General features: G+C 42.9%; 1 protein-coding gene across 2 annotated transcripts in view; it reads right to left on the minus strand.

Annotated features, from left to right (window-relative positions):
* Positions 1-2,588: 2,588 nt before the first annotated feature.
* Rsu1 (Ras suppressor protein 1) overlaps positions 2,589-19,051 on the minus strand; it is a 194,472-nt gene continuing 178,009 nt past the window's right edge. For both annotated transcript variants that reach the window (XM_006497405.4, NM_009105.4), the window contains one exon: positions 2,589-3,229. In XM_006497405.4, coding sequence (XP_006497468.1) covers positions 3,127-3,229 — 103 coding nt within the window. In that variant the 3' untranslated portion in view covers positions 2,589-3,126. The remainder of the gene's footprint in view (positions 3,230-19,051) is intronic.

Here is a 19,051-nt window from a genome sequence, read left to right on the forward strand (position 1 = left end):
TATTTTGTATATCATGTGAATAACATGCATATAAATGATTAACACCTAATTTTAGGTCATAAAATAAAATGCTTGCCAGCAAAATACCTTGAATGACTGAAAAGTATTAATAGTTGGTAGACATGATTTCAAGGTTGCTTTCTATTTGTTCCAAGGCTACCTTTTGCACTGTGATGGTGTTGTTGCTGTTAGTCTAGGTAACAGGTCATCATAGAGTACCAAACCACATGGGGGCTGGAGAGACAGCTCACTAGTTAAGGGCGCTTGCTGCTATTTCAGAAGATGAGAGCTCAGTGCCCAGCACCCAACATAGGAGATTCGTATCCATCTGTACTTCCAGTTCCAGGAGATTTGATTCTGGCATATGTGGGCACTCAAAGATATATGCACCTGCACATATACACATACATAAATAATAAAATAAGTCTTAAAAGAAGATGTGGAAATCCATTTTTGTAACAAAAAATGCTAACATGACATTTTATATTATGCTTCGAATTTAAATGCATGATCTTATTTTATGGAGTATGTTATATGTAATAATATACCAATTTCGTTCTGGAAAAAATACACTTTTAATGTCATTTGATTACAAGTTACACGGTCATTATAGAAATTTTAAAAATCGGCTGGGTAGTGGCAGCATATGCCTTTAATCCCAGCACTTGGGAGGTAGAGGCAGGCGGATTTCTGAGTTCAAGGCCAGCTTGGTCTACAGAGTAAGTTCCAGGAAAGCCAGGGCTGCACAGAGAAACCCTGTCTCGAAAAACCAAAAAGAAAAAAAAAAAAAGAAAAGAAATTTAAAAGTACAGGGTCAGGCTAAAAAATAAAATGAGAAAAAAACAAAACAAAACAAAACAAAACAAAATCTTAGTTCCCAATCCAAGAGGAGAGATTAGTCTCTTCCACTCAGTTTTGCATGCACGCCCTACTAACACTTCATTAAACAATAAAGTAAAATTAGGTAAATTTTTTCATAGCGTTAAGTCCTTTTCTGCTACTTAACCATCTTGTAAAATTAGATATGCCCCACTGTCCTTAAACATTGTTCATCAATTGTTAGTATCTTCATGGAAGTCTCATGTAGATAGTGTGATATTCTTCTGTTGGGTCATTTGGCTCTCCCCTACATTTAACCATGGATAGACACCATGGTATGAAGACAATGCTCAGACAGGATAATTTCTCTGTATCTTAGGCAACGCCCTTAGGATAAACTCTTGAAAGTAAATTCTTGTTCAGAAGTATATAATTTCAGGGCTTTCGTCTATGGATTATTTAAGTGCTACAACCAACCTTCATGGGAATTTATTGCTCCTTTAGCACTTAAAGCCCACCTCAAAAATACCTCTCATTTCTCATTGTTATACATTGCCTAGCTTTGATTTGTATTTTTTGGATTACTAGTGAGCTTTTGCCTTTTTATATCTTTATGCTTCTTGGGGATATTACCTCCTAACAAATTTAAATGTTTTGGCCATATCCCTATCTAGGGAGCTCATCTTTTTGAAAGAGAAATTTCTTATAAACCTTTATATTGCTGCTTTTACTAATATCTTGCTGCTAATTTAATTGTTGGTGACATCTTCCAATCAATTGTAGTGGCATTGGTCTTCCTTCTACAATTTCCCAAGCTTTAAAATGATAATTAAAAAACTTCATAGCGAAGCAAACTCAGTTCCTGTAAACATCATATCATATAGACACTGAAAGAGGTGAGGGTAGCTGGACCCTCCCTCTGTCTCCGCACCCCCCCACAGACCCTTGGTAATGTGTTCCCAGGGTATTAATCAGAGATAAGAATCTGAAATGCTGTGTCCACTGAGATACATTCATGACCAAGAACTTCAAGGCTTCCCCCCGCCCCCCGACTCTGGCTTGCTTAGAACACAGCTTAGGTACAGCTAGCTGGGAAATGAATACAGCAGAGGAAAGAGGCATGTACTTCTCTGACTGCCCATTGAGAGTGTATCTGTGTATTTCATCTTACCTGTTTTTTGTTGATAGGTCTAAGAGTAGCCCACAACACTTGTGTTTGGGTTTATTTTCATCTCCACACCCTGCTGCTAGGGAGGGGGAAAACTGCTCACTGTGGATGCTTAGTAACTGGCTGTAAAGTGACTCTGCCAAGGTAGTCTCCATACCGGGTATGGTATAGATTGTGTACGTTTGTACAGCTTCTTTGTCATTGGTCTCTTAGGAGAATGCTTTGATGTGAACAGATTCTCTCTGGACACGCTCGAGTTTGTGTTCTTCCTCCTGTTTCCCAGCCCTTGTCTAGTAGATGCTGGCACCAGGCATGGCTTTGTTTGGTGAGATAATGCTGCTTTCCAACATCCTCTGGCAGTCTTCTAGACCCTTGTTTCCTCTTCCTTCCTAGCTTAGAAACAGTCTCCAAAGGAGAAGACAGAAAAAAAAAAAAAAAACCCTGACAAACTGATGTGAGAGGAAACTAACTGTGATTTAATTTTGTATTTGTTTCATGGTAAGGTCCATAGATTATCATCTATAATCAATAACATTAGAGGAGGTAAAAAGAAATTTCGGAGGGGGTGGAGAGAAGTAATAAAAAAATGTGCACACCCCAATACTAGGTTATTTTTTTATTTTTGTCAAGAAGAAACGTGTGATATAAATTCAAGATTTTATTAAAATCATTTGGAAGTTAAATGAACATAATAGCTTGGCTGTGAAGGAAGATTTTTAATAAGGCACAATAATGAGTTATATGAATAAACAGAAAGAATGAAAAGTGTTAACTGTGACATTTAAGCGGTTACATGATTTTAATTATTTTTTGATAATAAGCAGCCTTGTGACGTTTATTCAAGGGACTGAAACCTGTGCCTACCATGGAATTTGCAGGAGAATGAGAGCTTTGTTTTCTGCCTTTGGCAATTTTAAGGAAACAAATGAGAAGGAATGTAAGACTTTATAAAAACGGCACCACCTACCACAAGTATTTCAAAGGTGCAAAAGTCAGGCTGCGTTCAAGCACCGGGAGGAGAAAGGGAAAAGGATTTTCTTTAAACAAGAAAAGTAGGCACCAGCACGCTGTATTCATTTGCAGGACAGAGCAAGAAGGCCGGAGGAAGGAGGCCAGAAACCAGTGTGTGTGTCTGCTCCTCATTTGTTCTTGGCTGCTAGGGGTTTCCGGCTGATCTTTTTTGATTTGTCGTTATTCTTCTTTGGAGGTTCTGGGTTCGCTTGCATGTGTCTGCCGTAGAGGCTAGAGAGAGAGAGAGAGAGAGAGAGAGAGAGAGAGATAAATAATCATGAGCATTGTTTACTAGTTTAAGTTTCCTTAGGAAGAACTTTAAATATTCAATCAGCAGAAACATTCTATTTATCCGGGCCCCATACACTCCAAGAGTTGACACTTTTACAAATGCATGTATAGACATGCACATATGTGCATACACCCTATGTGACAGTGTTCTGGGTGGACGAGGTTCTTGGCACTTTACATTTCCTGGGCAGGGTGAGGGAAGAAGGGATCTTCAGGACTGTGAGAACAGGTTGTGTTCACAAAGCCCTTTCCCAGTGACATTCTAAAAATTGAGGGTGTTTAAGTCTACAAGAACAAAGGACACACTGAACTGGAGACACGCTACCATTCCATGAGAAGTGAGCAGTGATGCTTGGCCTGAGAGCCCAGTGGCTAGTTAACCTGACAAAGAGCAATGGTGTTGGAGATCACACTGGCTGCTCATGTGTGATTGATGGTGTGGGGATAGCCACCACACATCAATGCCACATTAATAAGTACCGCTGATTAAATGTTGACAAAGTGCCCCACAATTACAGTGGATGGAATCCATCGCAAAAACGATTTCACTGCACGGTGGATAGTAATTAATCCATAATTTATGAGTAATTCTGATTAAACAAAATTAAAGCCACCATAAAATAAATAGAGCTCAGCCTTAACTCCCCTTGATATAACTGTGTTTTCCAGAGAGTCCTATGCATATCTCAGCTCTCAGTATCTCTATAGGAAAGGACTAGCCTTACTTGAGTAGTTGCACCTACTCTCGCCTAATGGAATCAGAGTCAGCCAAGAGATTCGCCTCTCTGTGTAAGGAGCCACCTGTTCTAATACCTACTCAGGGAGTCACATCCATTCATTTAGAGGTTTGTGTGTGTGCATATTTAATTATTATTTTATTACTGTTCAGTGCTAAGGAAGGAGTCCAGGGCCACAGGATGCTAGGCAAGTGCTTTGTCACTAAGATACACACCTGACCCTTCCTGCCATTTTTGATGCTAACACTATATCTAAGCACAGTGTGGAACACAAGGATGCTCTCGATTGGCATCAACACTGGCTGACAGGCTGAGGGAAGGGCCTGGCAACTGGAGTTATCCTCTTGGTAGGAGGCGAGCCAGGCACTAGTGTTTCAGTGGGTAGCACAATGCTCTCTCTTTTGTAGTCTCCCAAGTGTCAGTTAGAAGCTGGTTGTTCCAACAGTGGCGATGGAGACATTTGTCCTTACAGAGCTGAGAGTTCTGAGTTTACCGCTCATAGGAGATAGGAGGTGGAGCTCAGAGTCAGGCACGGGGACTGCTCTATCGGCAAAGGGGACAGTCATTTGCTTGCATTCAGGTTACAAGGGAGTGTGTTAAGCTCCACAGCAATTAGAAGCTTAGGAAGCGCTGTGCTGACATAATGGTCAGAGTGGCCTGGACACCTGGGGTCCTATAACCCAGAAAGAACTAATGGTTTTTTTATGGAGCACAAAGCAAGTCCAACCTTAGTTCTGTCACCCAACTCCCATGTTGTCAACACTGCTGCCTATGGACTTCTTGGCCAGCGTCTCTCCCAGAGACAAGCAGAAGGGTGGGCCAAAGCAGAGCTCTAAGCTTCACCCCACTTAAATTTGCACATTCAGAAACATACTGTTCTCCCTCTGCAATCTCTTCCCCAGAGGCTGCTTTCACCGGAGGCCACAGATTTCATGCTCAGGGGCTCCAGGCTCCCCCAGAGGCCTCTTCTCTCTGAGGTCCTCTCATTTAGCACACAGCCCACATCTGACTTTGTTCTGTGTTTTCACAAAGACACCCCTGATCTCAGCTTTCTTATGCCTTTCCTTTGTTTTACAACTTCTTATCCCCATACAGGAGAAAGACACCACATGCATGAACTCAAGATGACACCAGGTTTGACTGATTATCAAAACCAATAGAAACAAAACAGTTCATTCATATGTGTTCTAGTTTACATGCAAAATTCCTTCAAAAGCTGTGTTTAAACACTCTATCCTTAGAAAATGGCACTGATTTCCTGGGGGGCCTGGGAGACATGTCTACAGAACCACTGAGACATAGGCCTAACTGGAAGATGTAAGCCATTAGGAGGAGGTCTTTAAAATTATGGCCTAGGTTAGCATCTGGTCCAGCACTGCTTTCAAATGTGACCGAGCCATGGCACAAGGTTTTGATGCTATGCCTTTCACATCATGATGGATTGGTATTTCCTGAAGTCAGGTATTTTGTCATAAGAATGAGAAAGGCTAACTAATATAACATAGAATTGCAGAACTACTACAGTATTAGGAAAGGCATGTCAACAACAAGAGGTAATGGAGGGTTAAAGAGAGCTCAAGTTGAACCAGGACTTGACGGGCACGGCCTGAATGAGGTGAGCCACAAGGGCAAGCAAGAGATTCCCTGGAGGGGTGGGGATCGAGAAAAGTCAGTTCTGAAAGAGATGCAAAAGTCATGTAGCCCTCAGGAAGGCTTTCCTTCCTCTGGAGAAAGAACAGGAATGCTCTAGTGTTTGAACTGCAGCCTTTGCTTTGGTACACAGTCCGCTCCGCGTGTGCCTACATTTCCTCGGGGCTTCATAGCAAGTCACTACAAAGGGCTGAGCTGTCACTGCAAATGTTTCAGAGTTTTGACCTTTGATCAGTGTAGACGCTGGGCAAAAGATCGGCAGCTTTCACACCCATCCACCCACCCATACTTTGCCATGCCTCAGTTTCTTCAACTGTAAGTGATTTTCCTTACAGGGTAGCTCTATGCTGGGCATTGCAGCATGTCTACCGGAAGTAGGCAGAGAACACTTGAAAACTAGGGATTATGGTGTGGAGTTCTACTCAGAGTTATTAAATAAAGGTAATCACATGACCACCTTATTTCATTAGAGATTTTCACTGAGAATTAACATGCAATTTTCTATAAACCACAATGCTCTAGCCACCCCAGAAGAAAGATTTTTGATTCTCTTTGAAGAAGGCAAGCATGGCTGAGCTAAATGCATTTGCCCCACTTCCTCAGTGAGTCACTGAAGGGCTGGATGACGCCTCTGTCCCCTGTGTGATCCTTTAATTCCTTCAGCTATGTGGGCAGATGATAGTCAGCCTTAACCTAAGCAGCTCTCCCCACTGAGAGATGAGGTAGGGCAGTAACGACATGTATCTCAGGATCCCTTGGGTACCATTCTTGGCTGTACTGTTTATTATCCAGGGCAACCTCCATTTGCTAAGTGTGACAGACAGATCTCTGGTCTCTCTCACAATTGGTGAGAGCACCCTAATCCTTCCTTTCGGCTCTAAAGGACAACCCAACCTTCCCTACTTGTCTTGTTCATTTCTTCTTCTTCTGCACCTGACCAGACCCCAGCCATCCCTCAGCCCTGGGCACTCTTCATCAATTCCACGACAGCACATTCCTTCTGTGCAGCATCCCACAGCATCCAGGATGGTGGGTCCCTGGAGAAGAGTACCAGCTGTGTACACCTCTCTTTGTCCTGTACACCACTCAGATTCAAGTGCTGCATAGCCTTGGGACTGTCACAAAGTCACCACAGTCTGATGCTCTCATCCACAGGATGAAAATAAAATTTTCCTGCAACCTTGGAGGGCTCCAGGAAAGGTAGAGTTAGACACGGAGAAATGATCCCATCCATGTTGGCACATGATAGATGCTGTAATGGCTGTTGCCACCTTTAATATCTCACAAGACTCATGACTCAGGTTACCTAGGCAGCCCCCCATTCTCTCTTTTTCTTTTTCTCTGCCCTCCCCACCCCCACCATCCCCACTGCTACACCAGAAGTATGACCTGGAATCTATGTTGTGTCCACGTGCCCTTGGGTTCCCATTCTGGAAAAGACTCCAACAGGCACTGCCACCTGGCTATGTCAAGTTGACAGTGGTGATAGAGAGAACAGGTCAAGATTACCCATGATGATACAGCTACTCTCGGGCAAAATGCTCAAGCAAGTTGGAAGATGGGGGTTGGGGGGGTATCCCTTTTGCAAAGAGTCCTAGAAAAATCTCAATTGTGAAACCTGAAGTTTGTAGAGGATAAATGGGAGATGGTTAATGAGTTTGGAAAAACAAAGAAACAACAAAAACCCACGCAACAAAGGACACTCTAAAGTGACAGAGAAAGGAGCCATTCGTTTCTCCCAGAAGCTGGTGAGCAGGTCAAAATCAACGTCAAAGGCACAATCAGTCTGTGGATGCTCTAGGAACCACCTAGCTCAGAAACACAAGGGCCCTCCATCCTCATTTGGGAAGACCAAGACTCAAAAGAAATAAGCTATGCTGGAGGGACCAGCAGAAGATGCTTTGTGAGAACCATCTCCAGGGCAACCATTAGCAAAAGGTACTGCAGACTGCCCTTGTCACCAGGCCCTACTTTTAAAAGCAGTTTTACTGACGCATGTTATTGAAGCAGTTGTACACCAACAAGACGAAGTCCATGAAACTGAAAACTACTACCTTTTAGTAGGTAAGACTGAGTAGCAATGAGTTCCGGGCTAATATATGAGATTATTTTGCTATCAGTATTTTTAGTAAGCATGATGGGATGCTTGAATTCTACAGAATAGCGACACTTCCAGCCTTAAAAACCCCACACATTTCCTTGCATTGTTAAATCCTACAGGCTTCGTCTGTGACCATCTCTTTGTGTGCTGTCACATGAAGACCACTATCTATGGACCACATAACTCCTTCCAGGAGGTTTTTCTCTCCTGGCTACAAAGCACTGTCCTGGAATCCCCTTAATACCCCTCTGGAGACTTCTTCTGTCCCTTGCCTTTGCGTTTATTTCTTTTTATCCTCTTCTATAGTAAGATCAGCTGTTTTTTATAGCTCCAATGACTATATCAAGGTTTCCAAGTCACTGGCCTCTTCAAGCCAGCTGGAGAATCAGCTACAAAATGTAGCAAAGTAGTCAAGAGCCTCCAAGGAGCCTCCTGCAAGGAGTTCTAACCACTTACTGGAAACCATCTATCTAGAAGGCAATCAATCTCATTAAGATAATCTGGGAAAAAAGTTGAGGCTAGGGAGATGCTCTGTGGTTAAGAAGTGCTTTCTTGGTAAACCTAAGTACAAAAGTTCAGGTCTCCCGAGGGAAACCCATACAAAGGTGGCCTAACTAATTCCAGTAGTTCAAAAAAGGAGGCAGCGGATCCCCAGTGCAAGCAGGTTAACTAGATTAGCTGAAATACAGAGTCTGAGCTCAACGGAGAGAACCTGTCTCCACCGATAAAGAAGAAAATCAACCCTGCATCTCCATGTATACACACACATATATTAGCCCATACACACGGATAGACACCCACACATATGCACATGCACATATTAAAGAGAAAAAAGTCACTAAGGCAATCTGAGGCCTGATAATAGTGTTTAACCAGTTATCATTTGGTTAGGCATCTGGGTTTTTTTTTTTTTTTCCTCCTTTGGATGATCTGTGTTTTATTTCCAGAATGCTGGTCTGGGTCCTATCTACAAGTCAGTTCTCAACCTTATTTTGAGACTTCCCCAGTTTTCTGTTCTTCCTTCAGCCTCATTCTGCCCCCAGGAAGCTCAGAGGGGTTTACTTGGCTCTCACCATTAAGTCCTGGCTGACACAGTGACTCCTGCCCCTGCCTCATTATTTTAAGACATTGGCAGAATGGCTTGATGACACCATGCTCATTGCACTGTGGCTTCCACATTCTCATTATTCACTGTCACAGTCGCCCTTCTTATTCAAATGAGAAAACTGACGCTTTCCAACTTCAGGCTTGGGTCAACCCACACAATCTCTCCAAGCTTCAAACCTCCTAAGTTACCTTGTCCTCGGTCATCTCCAGCCTTGTTTTCTCAATGACAGAGCCATGCTTTCTTTGTGAGATTGGGGGATGCAAACTTCCCTTCTTTTGTATTCTGTAGACCCAAGGCACATGAGAAACACATTGTGCGCTGTGTAAATATTGTGTTTTAGAGTGCCAGGTATACTGAGGTGCAATATGCTGTTGTGAAGTCGTTTGCTTGTCTCATATGCCTCCCTACTGTTTTGGGTGTTTCCATGAAAAGAAAAGAACAAAATTTAAAACCTGAGTAGACGGCCAGCAAAAATAATGAGAAGTAATTTCGGTTATAATCTGTAATCTGATGATAGAATGCTAAATTTAACATCACTGCAAATAAATCTGTGGACAAAGTGTGAGGCCCAGATTATTAATAAGCATTTGCGATATTTTTATTTATCCCATCTTGCAGCTATGAGGGACTGGTGACAGAATCTTAGCACATAAATTGCTGAGTTCTAAAGAAAAAAATATAACTATTCTCCAGTTCTTAAGAGAAGTCTCATTAATTCACAATGCTATGACTTTTTTTCTTCCTTTTGAGAGATGATTCCACACAATCTCACTAGTGGCAATATGGGTATTTCACCTCTTCACCATTATTTCTCCCAATGTTCACTGTTCTCAACACAGTGTACAAGGAATGTACAAACATAAATGTGTATGCAGCACCTAGAAAAACAGCCCAGAGGAACACGTGACGTTATGCCAAAATATAACAGTTAGTAGAAGGCAGAATTGATAACACACCATAGACTCCAGCCTCACTCTTTGCCCCACTGGAGGGGAGAAGAGTGCATTCTGGGCAGAGCAAAGCCAACAATACCAGGCACAAAAGATGCTCATTAAACTTCATCATCCTGTCTCCTCTAATGATGCTTTTACTTAATAAAAATTCCCTGAGCAGTCTAGAGGATATTAGGCAAGGCCTTGGTTATGTATCAGAGGTCTGAGCTGTCACCAGCGAGCGTGCAGTTCAGGAGCTATGTTCCCTGGGGAAGGAGCAGAAACAGCTCTCACAGAATACATGCAGAGAAAATCAATAGCCGCAACTTGCTCCGCTGCTTAAGCATTTAAGAAAATAGGTAATCCTTTTAAATTAAACTGCAAAGTGCTAAATGTGGCGATTTCCAAATTGAACTCTGAGGTGAAAGAAAAGAAGGCAAGGACACTGAGAAGTTCCCCTTCTCTGATAAACACTCTATCTGGAGAGACTTTTTTTTTTTAATGAAAAGAAAGAATTCATAAACATGAAAAGCGAAACAAGGAACTCCCTTTGTGAGGGCCGTTTATTCATTTCAAGATTATCCTTCAAGATCACCACTAGGAAAACCCAATACCTTGAGTCTGGCTTTAAAAGTTAAATAGTAATTTTCCAAAGAGATTTTGGAACATGGAGAACTAGGTGCTAATAAAATAAAATACCACAAGCTATTGTGACATTTTGTTCATATTCTATAAATCACCTTAAACTTCATGTTCTGCCGACACAAAATTACCAAGTATACGGGGATTACAATAGTTGGACCAATACTGAGGTGTCACTCCAAAACCTGAATATATGGGAAATGAGATTGTCCTTTGTTTGTTAAGTGATAAATCAACACAAAGTGAATTGAAGCAGGAACATGACAAGTCACCCAAAATAGCACCATCATTGTCCCCAGGCCAGCGAGCTTGATAGTAAAACACACCCAGAGAGACAGAAAGAGACTGTGCACAAAAACAGTGGTCATCAACTGAAAACGTGGGTTCAATATAGGGAGTGGGAGAGCTCTATACCTCCAGAAAAAGGCAGCAGGGACCAGAGAGCTGTATTCTGTACACATCCAAGAAGGATGCTACTCCTGTCTGCAGTGAAGCACCCGTATCGTAGAGTGCTGATCTTGCCCTGATTGCCCCAGTCCCTGCTTACCTCCCCATACTCTGCAATCATGTGTAAGGGTTAGGGTTACTATTGCTATGATAAAATACCATAACCAAAAGAAATTTAGGGAGGGAACCCATGCAGGGCAGGAACCTGGAGGCAGGAGCTGATGCAGAGGCCATGGAGGAGTACTGCTTGATGGCTTGCTCCTCATGTCTTGCTCAGCCTGTTTTCTTATAGAACTCAGGACCACCAGCCCAGAGGCACCACCCACAATGATGGGTTTTTACTAAGTAGGAATGCTCACTAAGAAAATGCTATACAGCTGGATCTTATGGAGACTCCCTCTTCTCTGATGATTCCAACTTTTATCAAGTTGACATAAAATTAGGCAGTACAACTTCCTTTCCTGATCCTACCCCAGGCTCTTGCCACCTTCTGACTATCCTCCTGTCTAGAGCGCTTCCCAAATTCTTTCCTAGAAAGGTACCGTTACCATGTTCGCTGACAGGTGAAGACACGGAGCATGGGAAGCTTAAATACTTTGATGAGAATACAGCCAACTCTGGGGAGGCTGCTGGGTTGGGGGGAGGTCACATGACTCACAGCTCAGTCTTTGTCTGTCACCTTGGCAAAGCTAACTGGATGATAAATGAGCAGGTGGTCCATGACAGCCAGCCAGAGAAACAGGCCTAGGGACCAAAGAAATGACCTTTTTTTTTTTGTTTTACTTAATGAATAATAATAAGAGTTCAGATCAGCTGGTACCCTACACTAGCCTAGTGTGACAGGGGACCACCTAGGAGAGAAACTGGCATAGATAAAGCACAACTGAAAGGACAGAGAGACACTGTGTCCAATGACATGAGTCCATAGACCACGGCATGCCTGGAACCCACTGGCTGATCTTACTAAAGACTGCCTCTTCCTCTTAGGCTTAGTATCAAAGTAAGGCTGTGTGCTGACACAGTCACTCATTGATGCTTCAAAGTATGAATTCCCTAGCCAAGTCTTCTTGGCCAACATTTCCATTGATGACATAAGCTTCCCTTTTACTGTGTATCACAATAGTGTTATGTTGTTTATATGATTACTATTGCTTCTTGCCTCATCTATTAGAAGACTAATACATAGAGGGTGAGAACCTGCTTGTCTTCTTTAGTACCCTCTTTACCTGGTAGTGATGGTTAATCCTTATTTTCCTGTTGGCTGATTTAGACTCATTAGGAGATAGTGCTTAGTGTGTTAGTGGAACTGTGTCCAGAAAGGTTTTACTGCATAGGAAGGACCCATGTTAAGTAAGGGCAGCACTATCTCATGACTGGTCTCTTAAACTGGACAAAAAGGGACCACTGACAAAGGCAGGTGAGTGTCACAGTTCTTTCTCTCTTTATCCATAGAGATGTGATCAAGCATCTCATGACTCTGTCACCATAGCCTTGATCCACTCCTACTGTCAAAGCCTTCTCCACAATGATGGAATGTTCCCTCAAACTGAGCCAAAACAAGTCCTTCCTCCCTTAAGATGATTCTTGTCAGGTTTTTAGGCAGAGGGAAGAAAAATGTCTGATACCCGGTAGTATGTTATAGACACACTGTCAATGTCTGCTGACTGAATGAAAGCAGGTGTCACATAAGTAGGATAATCAAAAGCATTCCACTGTGACCCTCCAGATAGATCATGAATGTCTCTGGGATAAAAGGATGTCTAAGTCACTTTTAGTTTTCAAGTTTCTGGGCCTAGTACCCAACAGTCAGCAAAAAATATCTTATGGAGAGGATGGTGGTGGGATAGTATGTGATGGAGAACTGTTCACACTATGGTACACAGGAAGCAGAGGGTCTGGCAGGAACCAGAGGTTGGGTATAATAGTAACATGTCTGCGTCTAGTGACCTGATTCCTTCAGCTAGGGTCTGATTCTTAAAGGTTTCACAGCCTCCCAAATTGTGCCGTCACATGGGGGAAGAGGTGGACCAAAGCAGAGCCTGTGGGCTCACTTCAGCTCCAACCTATAACATGTACTTTGTCTATGGAGCTTACACAGAACTTCAGTCATATGAACTCACTTAACCACGAACTCACTTAAATGAAACTCCACAGGGCTGACATCGCAAAGGTCTGCTGTGTGTTAGATTATATTACGGCATGATGCCTGACACTGAAAACAATGCTGTACTATTTATGCTTTCCCTCAGCACTGGGTGAGGTAAATCACTTCCACTTACAAATCATTAAGATAAAGCCAAAAGCAAAAGAAAACTTTAGTAATTAAAACCAAAATTTCTCTGGCTACAGAGTATATATGGTGGTTTATCCACAAGGCTACTATCCACGGGACTTTAGCAGAAGCAGGAGGAGGCAGCTAGTACCTTCTGCCTCGGCTCTGGCATAGCCAGGTTCCTCCTGCAAGCTGTGTTTCTGGTTATGGTCACCGGCATCTCTGAAATATGGCAAATCAGGTCAATGTTGCTTCTTCATCTAAGAGCCCAGCGTTTGAGCAGTAGCTGGTGATGTGAAGACTTTAGCAGCAAGGGATGAGCGAAGCTCTTGGTGGACAAGGGGATCTGTTGGGAGTAGAGTGAGGTATTTGAGGTCAGGGCATCAACTGTGACAGGAATCATGTAGATATGACAGCTCTAAAACCCATGAATCTCTGGGTTTCACCTTCCTGTAGTCTTAATTTGCATACTTTGACTTTTAAGGGAAGAAACATCCTCAAAAGGATGTTTGTAAGATACTTCCTGTCTTGATACACTCTGAAAATTGTTTATTACTCTATTTTTGCTTTGAATTCATATTTTAAGAGTCTCTGAGAAACTTATAGGTTAAAGAAGAAAAAAAAGGCTAGAAATCCTACAGGATTATAGGTTAGGTTGGCTGCATACCAGGATCTGTTAGATCCCAGGCATCAGCTAGGAGCGTTGAGGAGATGCAGGGAAATAGTGTGAAGAAGGGCTAACTCTCTGGACTTGGCACTTTGTGGCTGATGCCCCAACAGGCAAAAGCTGTGGCTGTGGGTGGGCATGAAAGAGCTGACACTTGTCACAACAGCCCCTTTGAATCCAAGAAGCTCAAGTGCTTCATCGAAGAATCTCACCCACAAAACACCCCTGGAAGGTGTTAGAACATTCCATGTGCAGATGGTGAATGTGAGGTGGAGTAAACGTGTAAGGTGGAGATGCCAGAGGCACAGGCGGTGTGGAGACTCCTCCCAGCTCAATATGATGTCATGGGACAGAAGATCTTAAAGGGAACACACACACAGAAGAAGCATGCTAATACAACAACCCACATTCCGGAGCAATTAGCTCCAGCTATGGAGGGTCTATAGAACAGAAGGTAGATTCTATAGACCATGAGATGACACCATGGTCAGACTTCATGAGCGGAAAAAAAACCTTGAAATGATCTTAGACACACATTAAATCTGCTTTGTAGATCAAGGCTCACTACTTTTAAATCGCTGTTTCTTAGTGAAGTATTTTCTCCACAAACCTCAAATAAGAAATGAAAACAAAACAACCTGAAAATTAAAAGAAAATTAAAACAACTTATTGTCTATATAGATTAGCCTTGCTTCATTCTGTGACAATAGGTGGCTGATGCCTCCAAAGCATATTGTTTCTCTGTCAGTCTGTCTAATTCTGACAAGAAGTGCGTTCTTAGGGGGGGTCACTTTTAATATATATATACATACACCGTGCGCACCCGTGTGTGTATGCCTGTGTGTGTATACGTACATGTACAAGCATGCTTGTAGATATGTTGTGTGCATGGGGAGGCCAGAGAATAATCTTGGGTATTGTTACTCAGAAGTCATCTACTTTGTTCTTTGAAACAGAATTTCTCATTGTGATCTAGAGTTCAGAAATCAGGCTAGGCTCGCCTGCTAGCGAGTCTTGGAAATCTTCCTGTCTCTGCCTCCGTGGCAGCGGTAGAAGTGGATCCTACCCTGGCTGGCTTTTTATGTGATTGCTAAGAACTGAATGACACTCATGCATCAAGACCTTTGAGAACTGACCCTATATCCTCAGCCCTAACACATGAATGCACAATAAGCCTTGTTCAGTTTCTTTGTAGAATCTGGTTTGAAGCAGAGAGCCTATATATATTTAGTACACTGTATGCTTTGAGAGAGAAGAGGTCGGGGATAAGACATCTTCCTACATGTTCAGGACTGTATGGAAACTAACTTATAGAAGACTTGAAGAAGTTCTTCTGAAAGTCATCTATCATTCTTGGTGACCTTGAACAAGCCACTCAACCTGAGAGGTCTTTCTCATCTGTAAACTTGGGATTAACAGTACATATCTCGTGGGGCTGTCATAAGAGTGAAATAAAACCAAGTACTGAGTGTTTAGGAGACACTAAACAGGTACTGAAAATCCAGGCTGCTGAATGTGCTCAGAATTGGGGGTTGTCCATTCTAAACTTGGGCAAGACCACAGAATTGCAAAGACGCCTTATGTTCGTCTGTACCAAGTTTTACACAAAACATAGTTTCTTTCCAGAGAGATATTTTAAAAGATGCTGTATTATGTATGCCCGAGGAAAATAGGAAATGGTGGAGGATACACAGAAGGTCCTTAGAAATAAAACAGCTAACAGGTTCAGTCACTCGTTGGGACTCCTCTTCACTTAGTAAGGCAAGCCCACCCTAGCCAGTGCCAAAGGCACTCAGGGAATCCACTGTGCAGAAGACTCTGTCCAGGATTCTGAATGGGCAGCATGCCAGTACTAGTTGACAACATGAGGAGGGGATTTGGGCACATCTTCTGTCCTCGTCTTGCTCCAGCCCTCCCATTCACAGGCTGCGCTGTTCTAGAATCTATTCAGAAGGGACCCACATTATGTAAGAGTCAATAATCTTTATGGTAACTCTGCAGTGAAAGTGTCATTTGTTGTAATGAACACTGATCATAAGTTAAGCCCCTAGCTACTCTCTCTGTTATTTTTCATTATACTGTTCCTTGCTCTGTTATATTTCAGGAGTACTGAGGGAATTTATCCAACTCTGCCTGCTAGTCAGCTCTTCGTTACTTCGATTCCATTCTGCTGAGATGTACTGCAGCAATTTGCAAACACACAGATTCCTCAAGAAATGCATCAGACACTGGTTATGTGTTCTCCTCTGCTGATGCCAGCAGGCAGTCTTCCCTCTTTTCTTTTTTTTTTCCTGGTTATTTGTCCCCTTAATTTGCCATTTTCCTCTCTATTTATCTCCCACTCCATTCACAGTACAGTTCTCTGGGCCCAAATCTGAGAGTATTAACAATGCGTTACTGGGTATATTTTTTTTCCAGCAGTAATAACTCTTTGTTCAATTCAGCACCAAGAATAATGTTTCTGAAAGCATTGCTGCCTCTCCTAGAGCTCACACTTGCAAGCACTGCTCTGCTTAGATTACAGGCCTTCCACCTCTTGCTGCTTCTAAAGACACTAATTCCAAAAGGCAAGTCACCAAAAAAAAAGCTGGAACCATTCCTTTCTCCCCTCCCCTCCCCTCCCCTCCCCTCCCCTCCCCTCCCCTCCCCTCCCCTCCCCTCCCCTCCCCTCCTTTCTTCCAAAAGTCAATATGAAAAAAATTCATTTAGTTTGTTGTATACTAGATATGAGAGTAAAATTTCCATATGCCTCTATGACTTATACTCTTGGAATTGATTGTAAGTAGACTGAGATTCCCCAGGGGGACCACACCACTGCAATGGCTTGGAGATCACTGGCCAGCACAAAGGCATGGATTCATGTCCAGCATCAGCCCTTTGGCTACTAACACCAGTAGACTCTGTTGCTCTAACTGGGCACAGGGTCTGAGCCTATCATCGCTAGTCAGCAAGCATAGTTAGTTTTCACTGGACTGCTCTTTACCTCTGTTTGCCAGGGTTCCAGAGAAGAAGTTAAAAATATTAAAAAATAAGAAGACAGCACCTAGAGGCATCCAGGATCTTGGCACTCCACATGGGTAAAACTTTAGAGCAGATTCGGCTGGGAATCTCAGTCAATGAAATGAAATGTATTCAGGCAAGCATGCTTCAAGAATGGCACCTTCCTGTTACTATGCATTCTTCCTGAGACACACAACAGAGAAGCTGAGAAGAAAGTTGTATTACCATATCAACATCTCTTTAAAAACAATCTGAACAGCCCCACTCCCTGGACAGATGGCTCTCACCACCATGCAGACTTCCCTGGAGAAGAGAGGAAGAGTGTTTCTATGCTTGGTTCCCCTTCACTAGAGGTTATCCATGTTGGCCACTGGATAGCTACACTCAATTCTAGGTTGAGAATGGTGACATGAGGGCAGTGTAGCTCTTCAAATTCTAAAATTAAAAGAAGTGGCTGCCAAGATGATATAAGACCTGACAACCTCATTTTGACCCCCAGGGCCCCGGTGGTCGGAGGAGAGAGTTGACTCCCACGGGTTGTTCTCTGATGCACACGTGCACACTGCGGCATGCCCCTAGCTGTCCCCCACATACACACTAAGTGTACTAAAGAAAAAAAATACAGACACTCAAGGCCTCTTCTCAGAATGCAACTTTATCTGAGGTACAGTCCAGCAGGTCAGAGCTATGGCACCAGGTGTGTACCCTCAGATGTCTGGAAGGTCTCAGCTTTGTAATTTTAGATTTAAAAGGTTAAAAGTGAAGGCTACAGAGAGTTCACACAGTTACACACAGATAACCTGCCCCAAAGCCGACACTCCGTGAGAAGAGATACAGAAAAGCCAAAACTACAACAGCAGAGGTTACAGAAAGAAACTTGTATCAAACTCAGCTCCCCAGGATGAATCTAAGTCTATGAACGATGAACCTTCATCCATGAACCTGTCCTGGGCACAAAACTAAAGGTCCCTTGATGTGAGCACTTTTAAGTACTCTACAAGAGACAGTACAAGGACTCAAGCAAGTCTGTGAAAGGACATGGAGAGCTGTGGCTTTCTAGACTCAGATCACTGCAGGAGATGACCCAGGGCACACTAGTGGTGGCTTAAGAGATCTGAAAATGTATGGATACAACTCAACAAACTGCTCGAACAGGTATAAAATTGCTAGAAAGCTGCACATTAATTTACTCATCCAGCTTGAGAAAAAAAGCCTTGTGATTATAAAACACTCTACATACCGAAAAGTGGAGTTGGAGGAGGGGGGAGTTACTTCATACACCCTTCAGTTACCAGGAAGTCCCAAAACTAGAATTTAATGTATCTTGATACATCAATGTCAAAAGAGACTTAGGTCTTCTGGGTGCAGACCAAGGTTTTTAGATACCTCATAGTGAGTGCTTTGGTCTAGGCACTATGAATGATATCAAGGCAGATGTGCACAGTACCCCACATACCCTCTTAAACATCACCCCCAATGATGGTGCTAGGTGGTATGTGCTTCCGTGTGAAATTCATACGCCTATGTGCGAGCTGTGTGTCACCAGTACTGGAGGAGAGACTGAACACCTGAGCTGATATCCCAGAACTGGTCCATTATATCATTCTTGGCCCCACTGGCTTATTTTTTTCCCCCCAGCTCTGGGGACTGTCTATTGCTCTTTACCCACTGGGAATCTCAACCCCACTCTGTCAGTGGCCAGCTCTTCTCACCTTGACAATTTCTGCCCAAAATTCTCAATCTCTCTTCTCAATTCCAACTTTGTAGACTGATGGGTGACCCTCAATGCTGGCAAAAAAGGCAGCCTTCCATCACTTACGCCTGACTGTATTAATATAACTCTGGGGGAGAGTTCCAGAGCCCCACTAGATGTCCAGGTAGACAAAAGCAATGTCATGACTATTTAAGAATGTTATCTCTTTCTCCTGTCCTTTCAACTTTACACTTCTCTTCATCCTGCTCATAGTGCTCAGGGGATGCTCTGAGCATCTGGATTAGCAGCTCTCTGTGCACACACCACAATTAGGTGGAGGTTCTCAAGGCAAAGACAGCACCTTATAAATCTCTGTCTGCTGAGCCTGGCCCTGTACACACAAAGTACACTTAACAGATAATTGTTCACAGGCTGATTGATTAAAAGAGCCTCCAGACTCACTGCCTTCCCAGGTTCATAAGAAGAAATATACCACGAAACTGAAGGTTACAG

Source organism: Mus musculus, chromosome 2 (assembly GCF_000001635.26).
Source record: "Mus musculus strain C57BL/6J chromosome 2, GRCm38.p6 C57BL/6J".
Classification (NCBI taxonomy): Eukaryota; Metazoa; Chordata; class Mammalia; order Rodentia; family Muridae; genus Mus; species Mus musculus.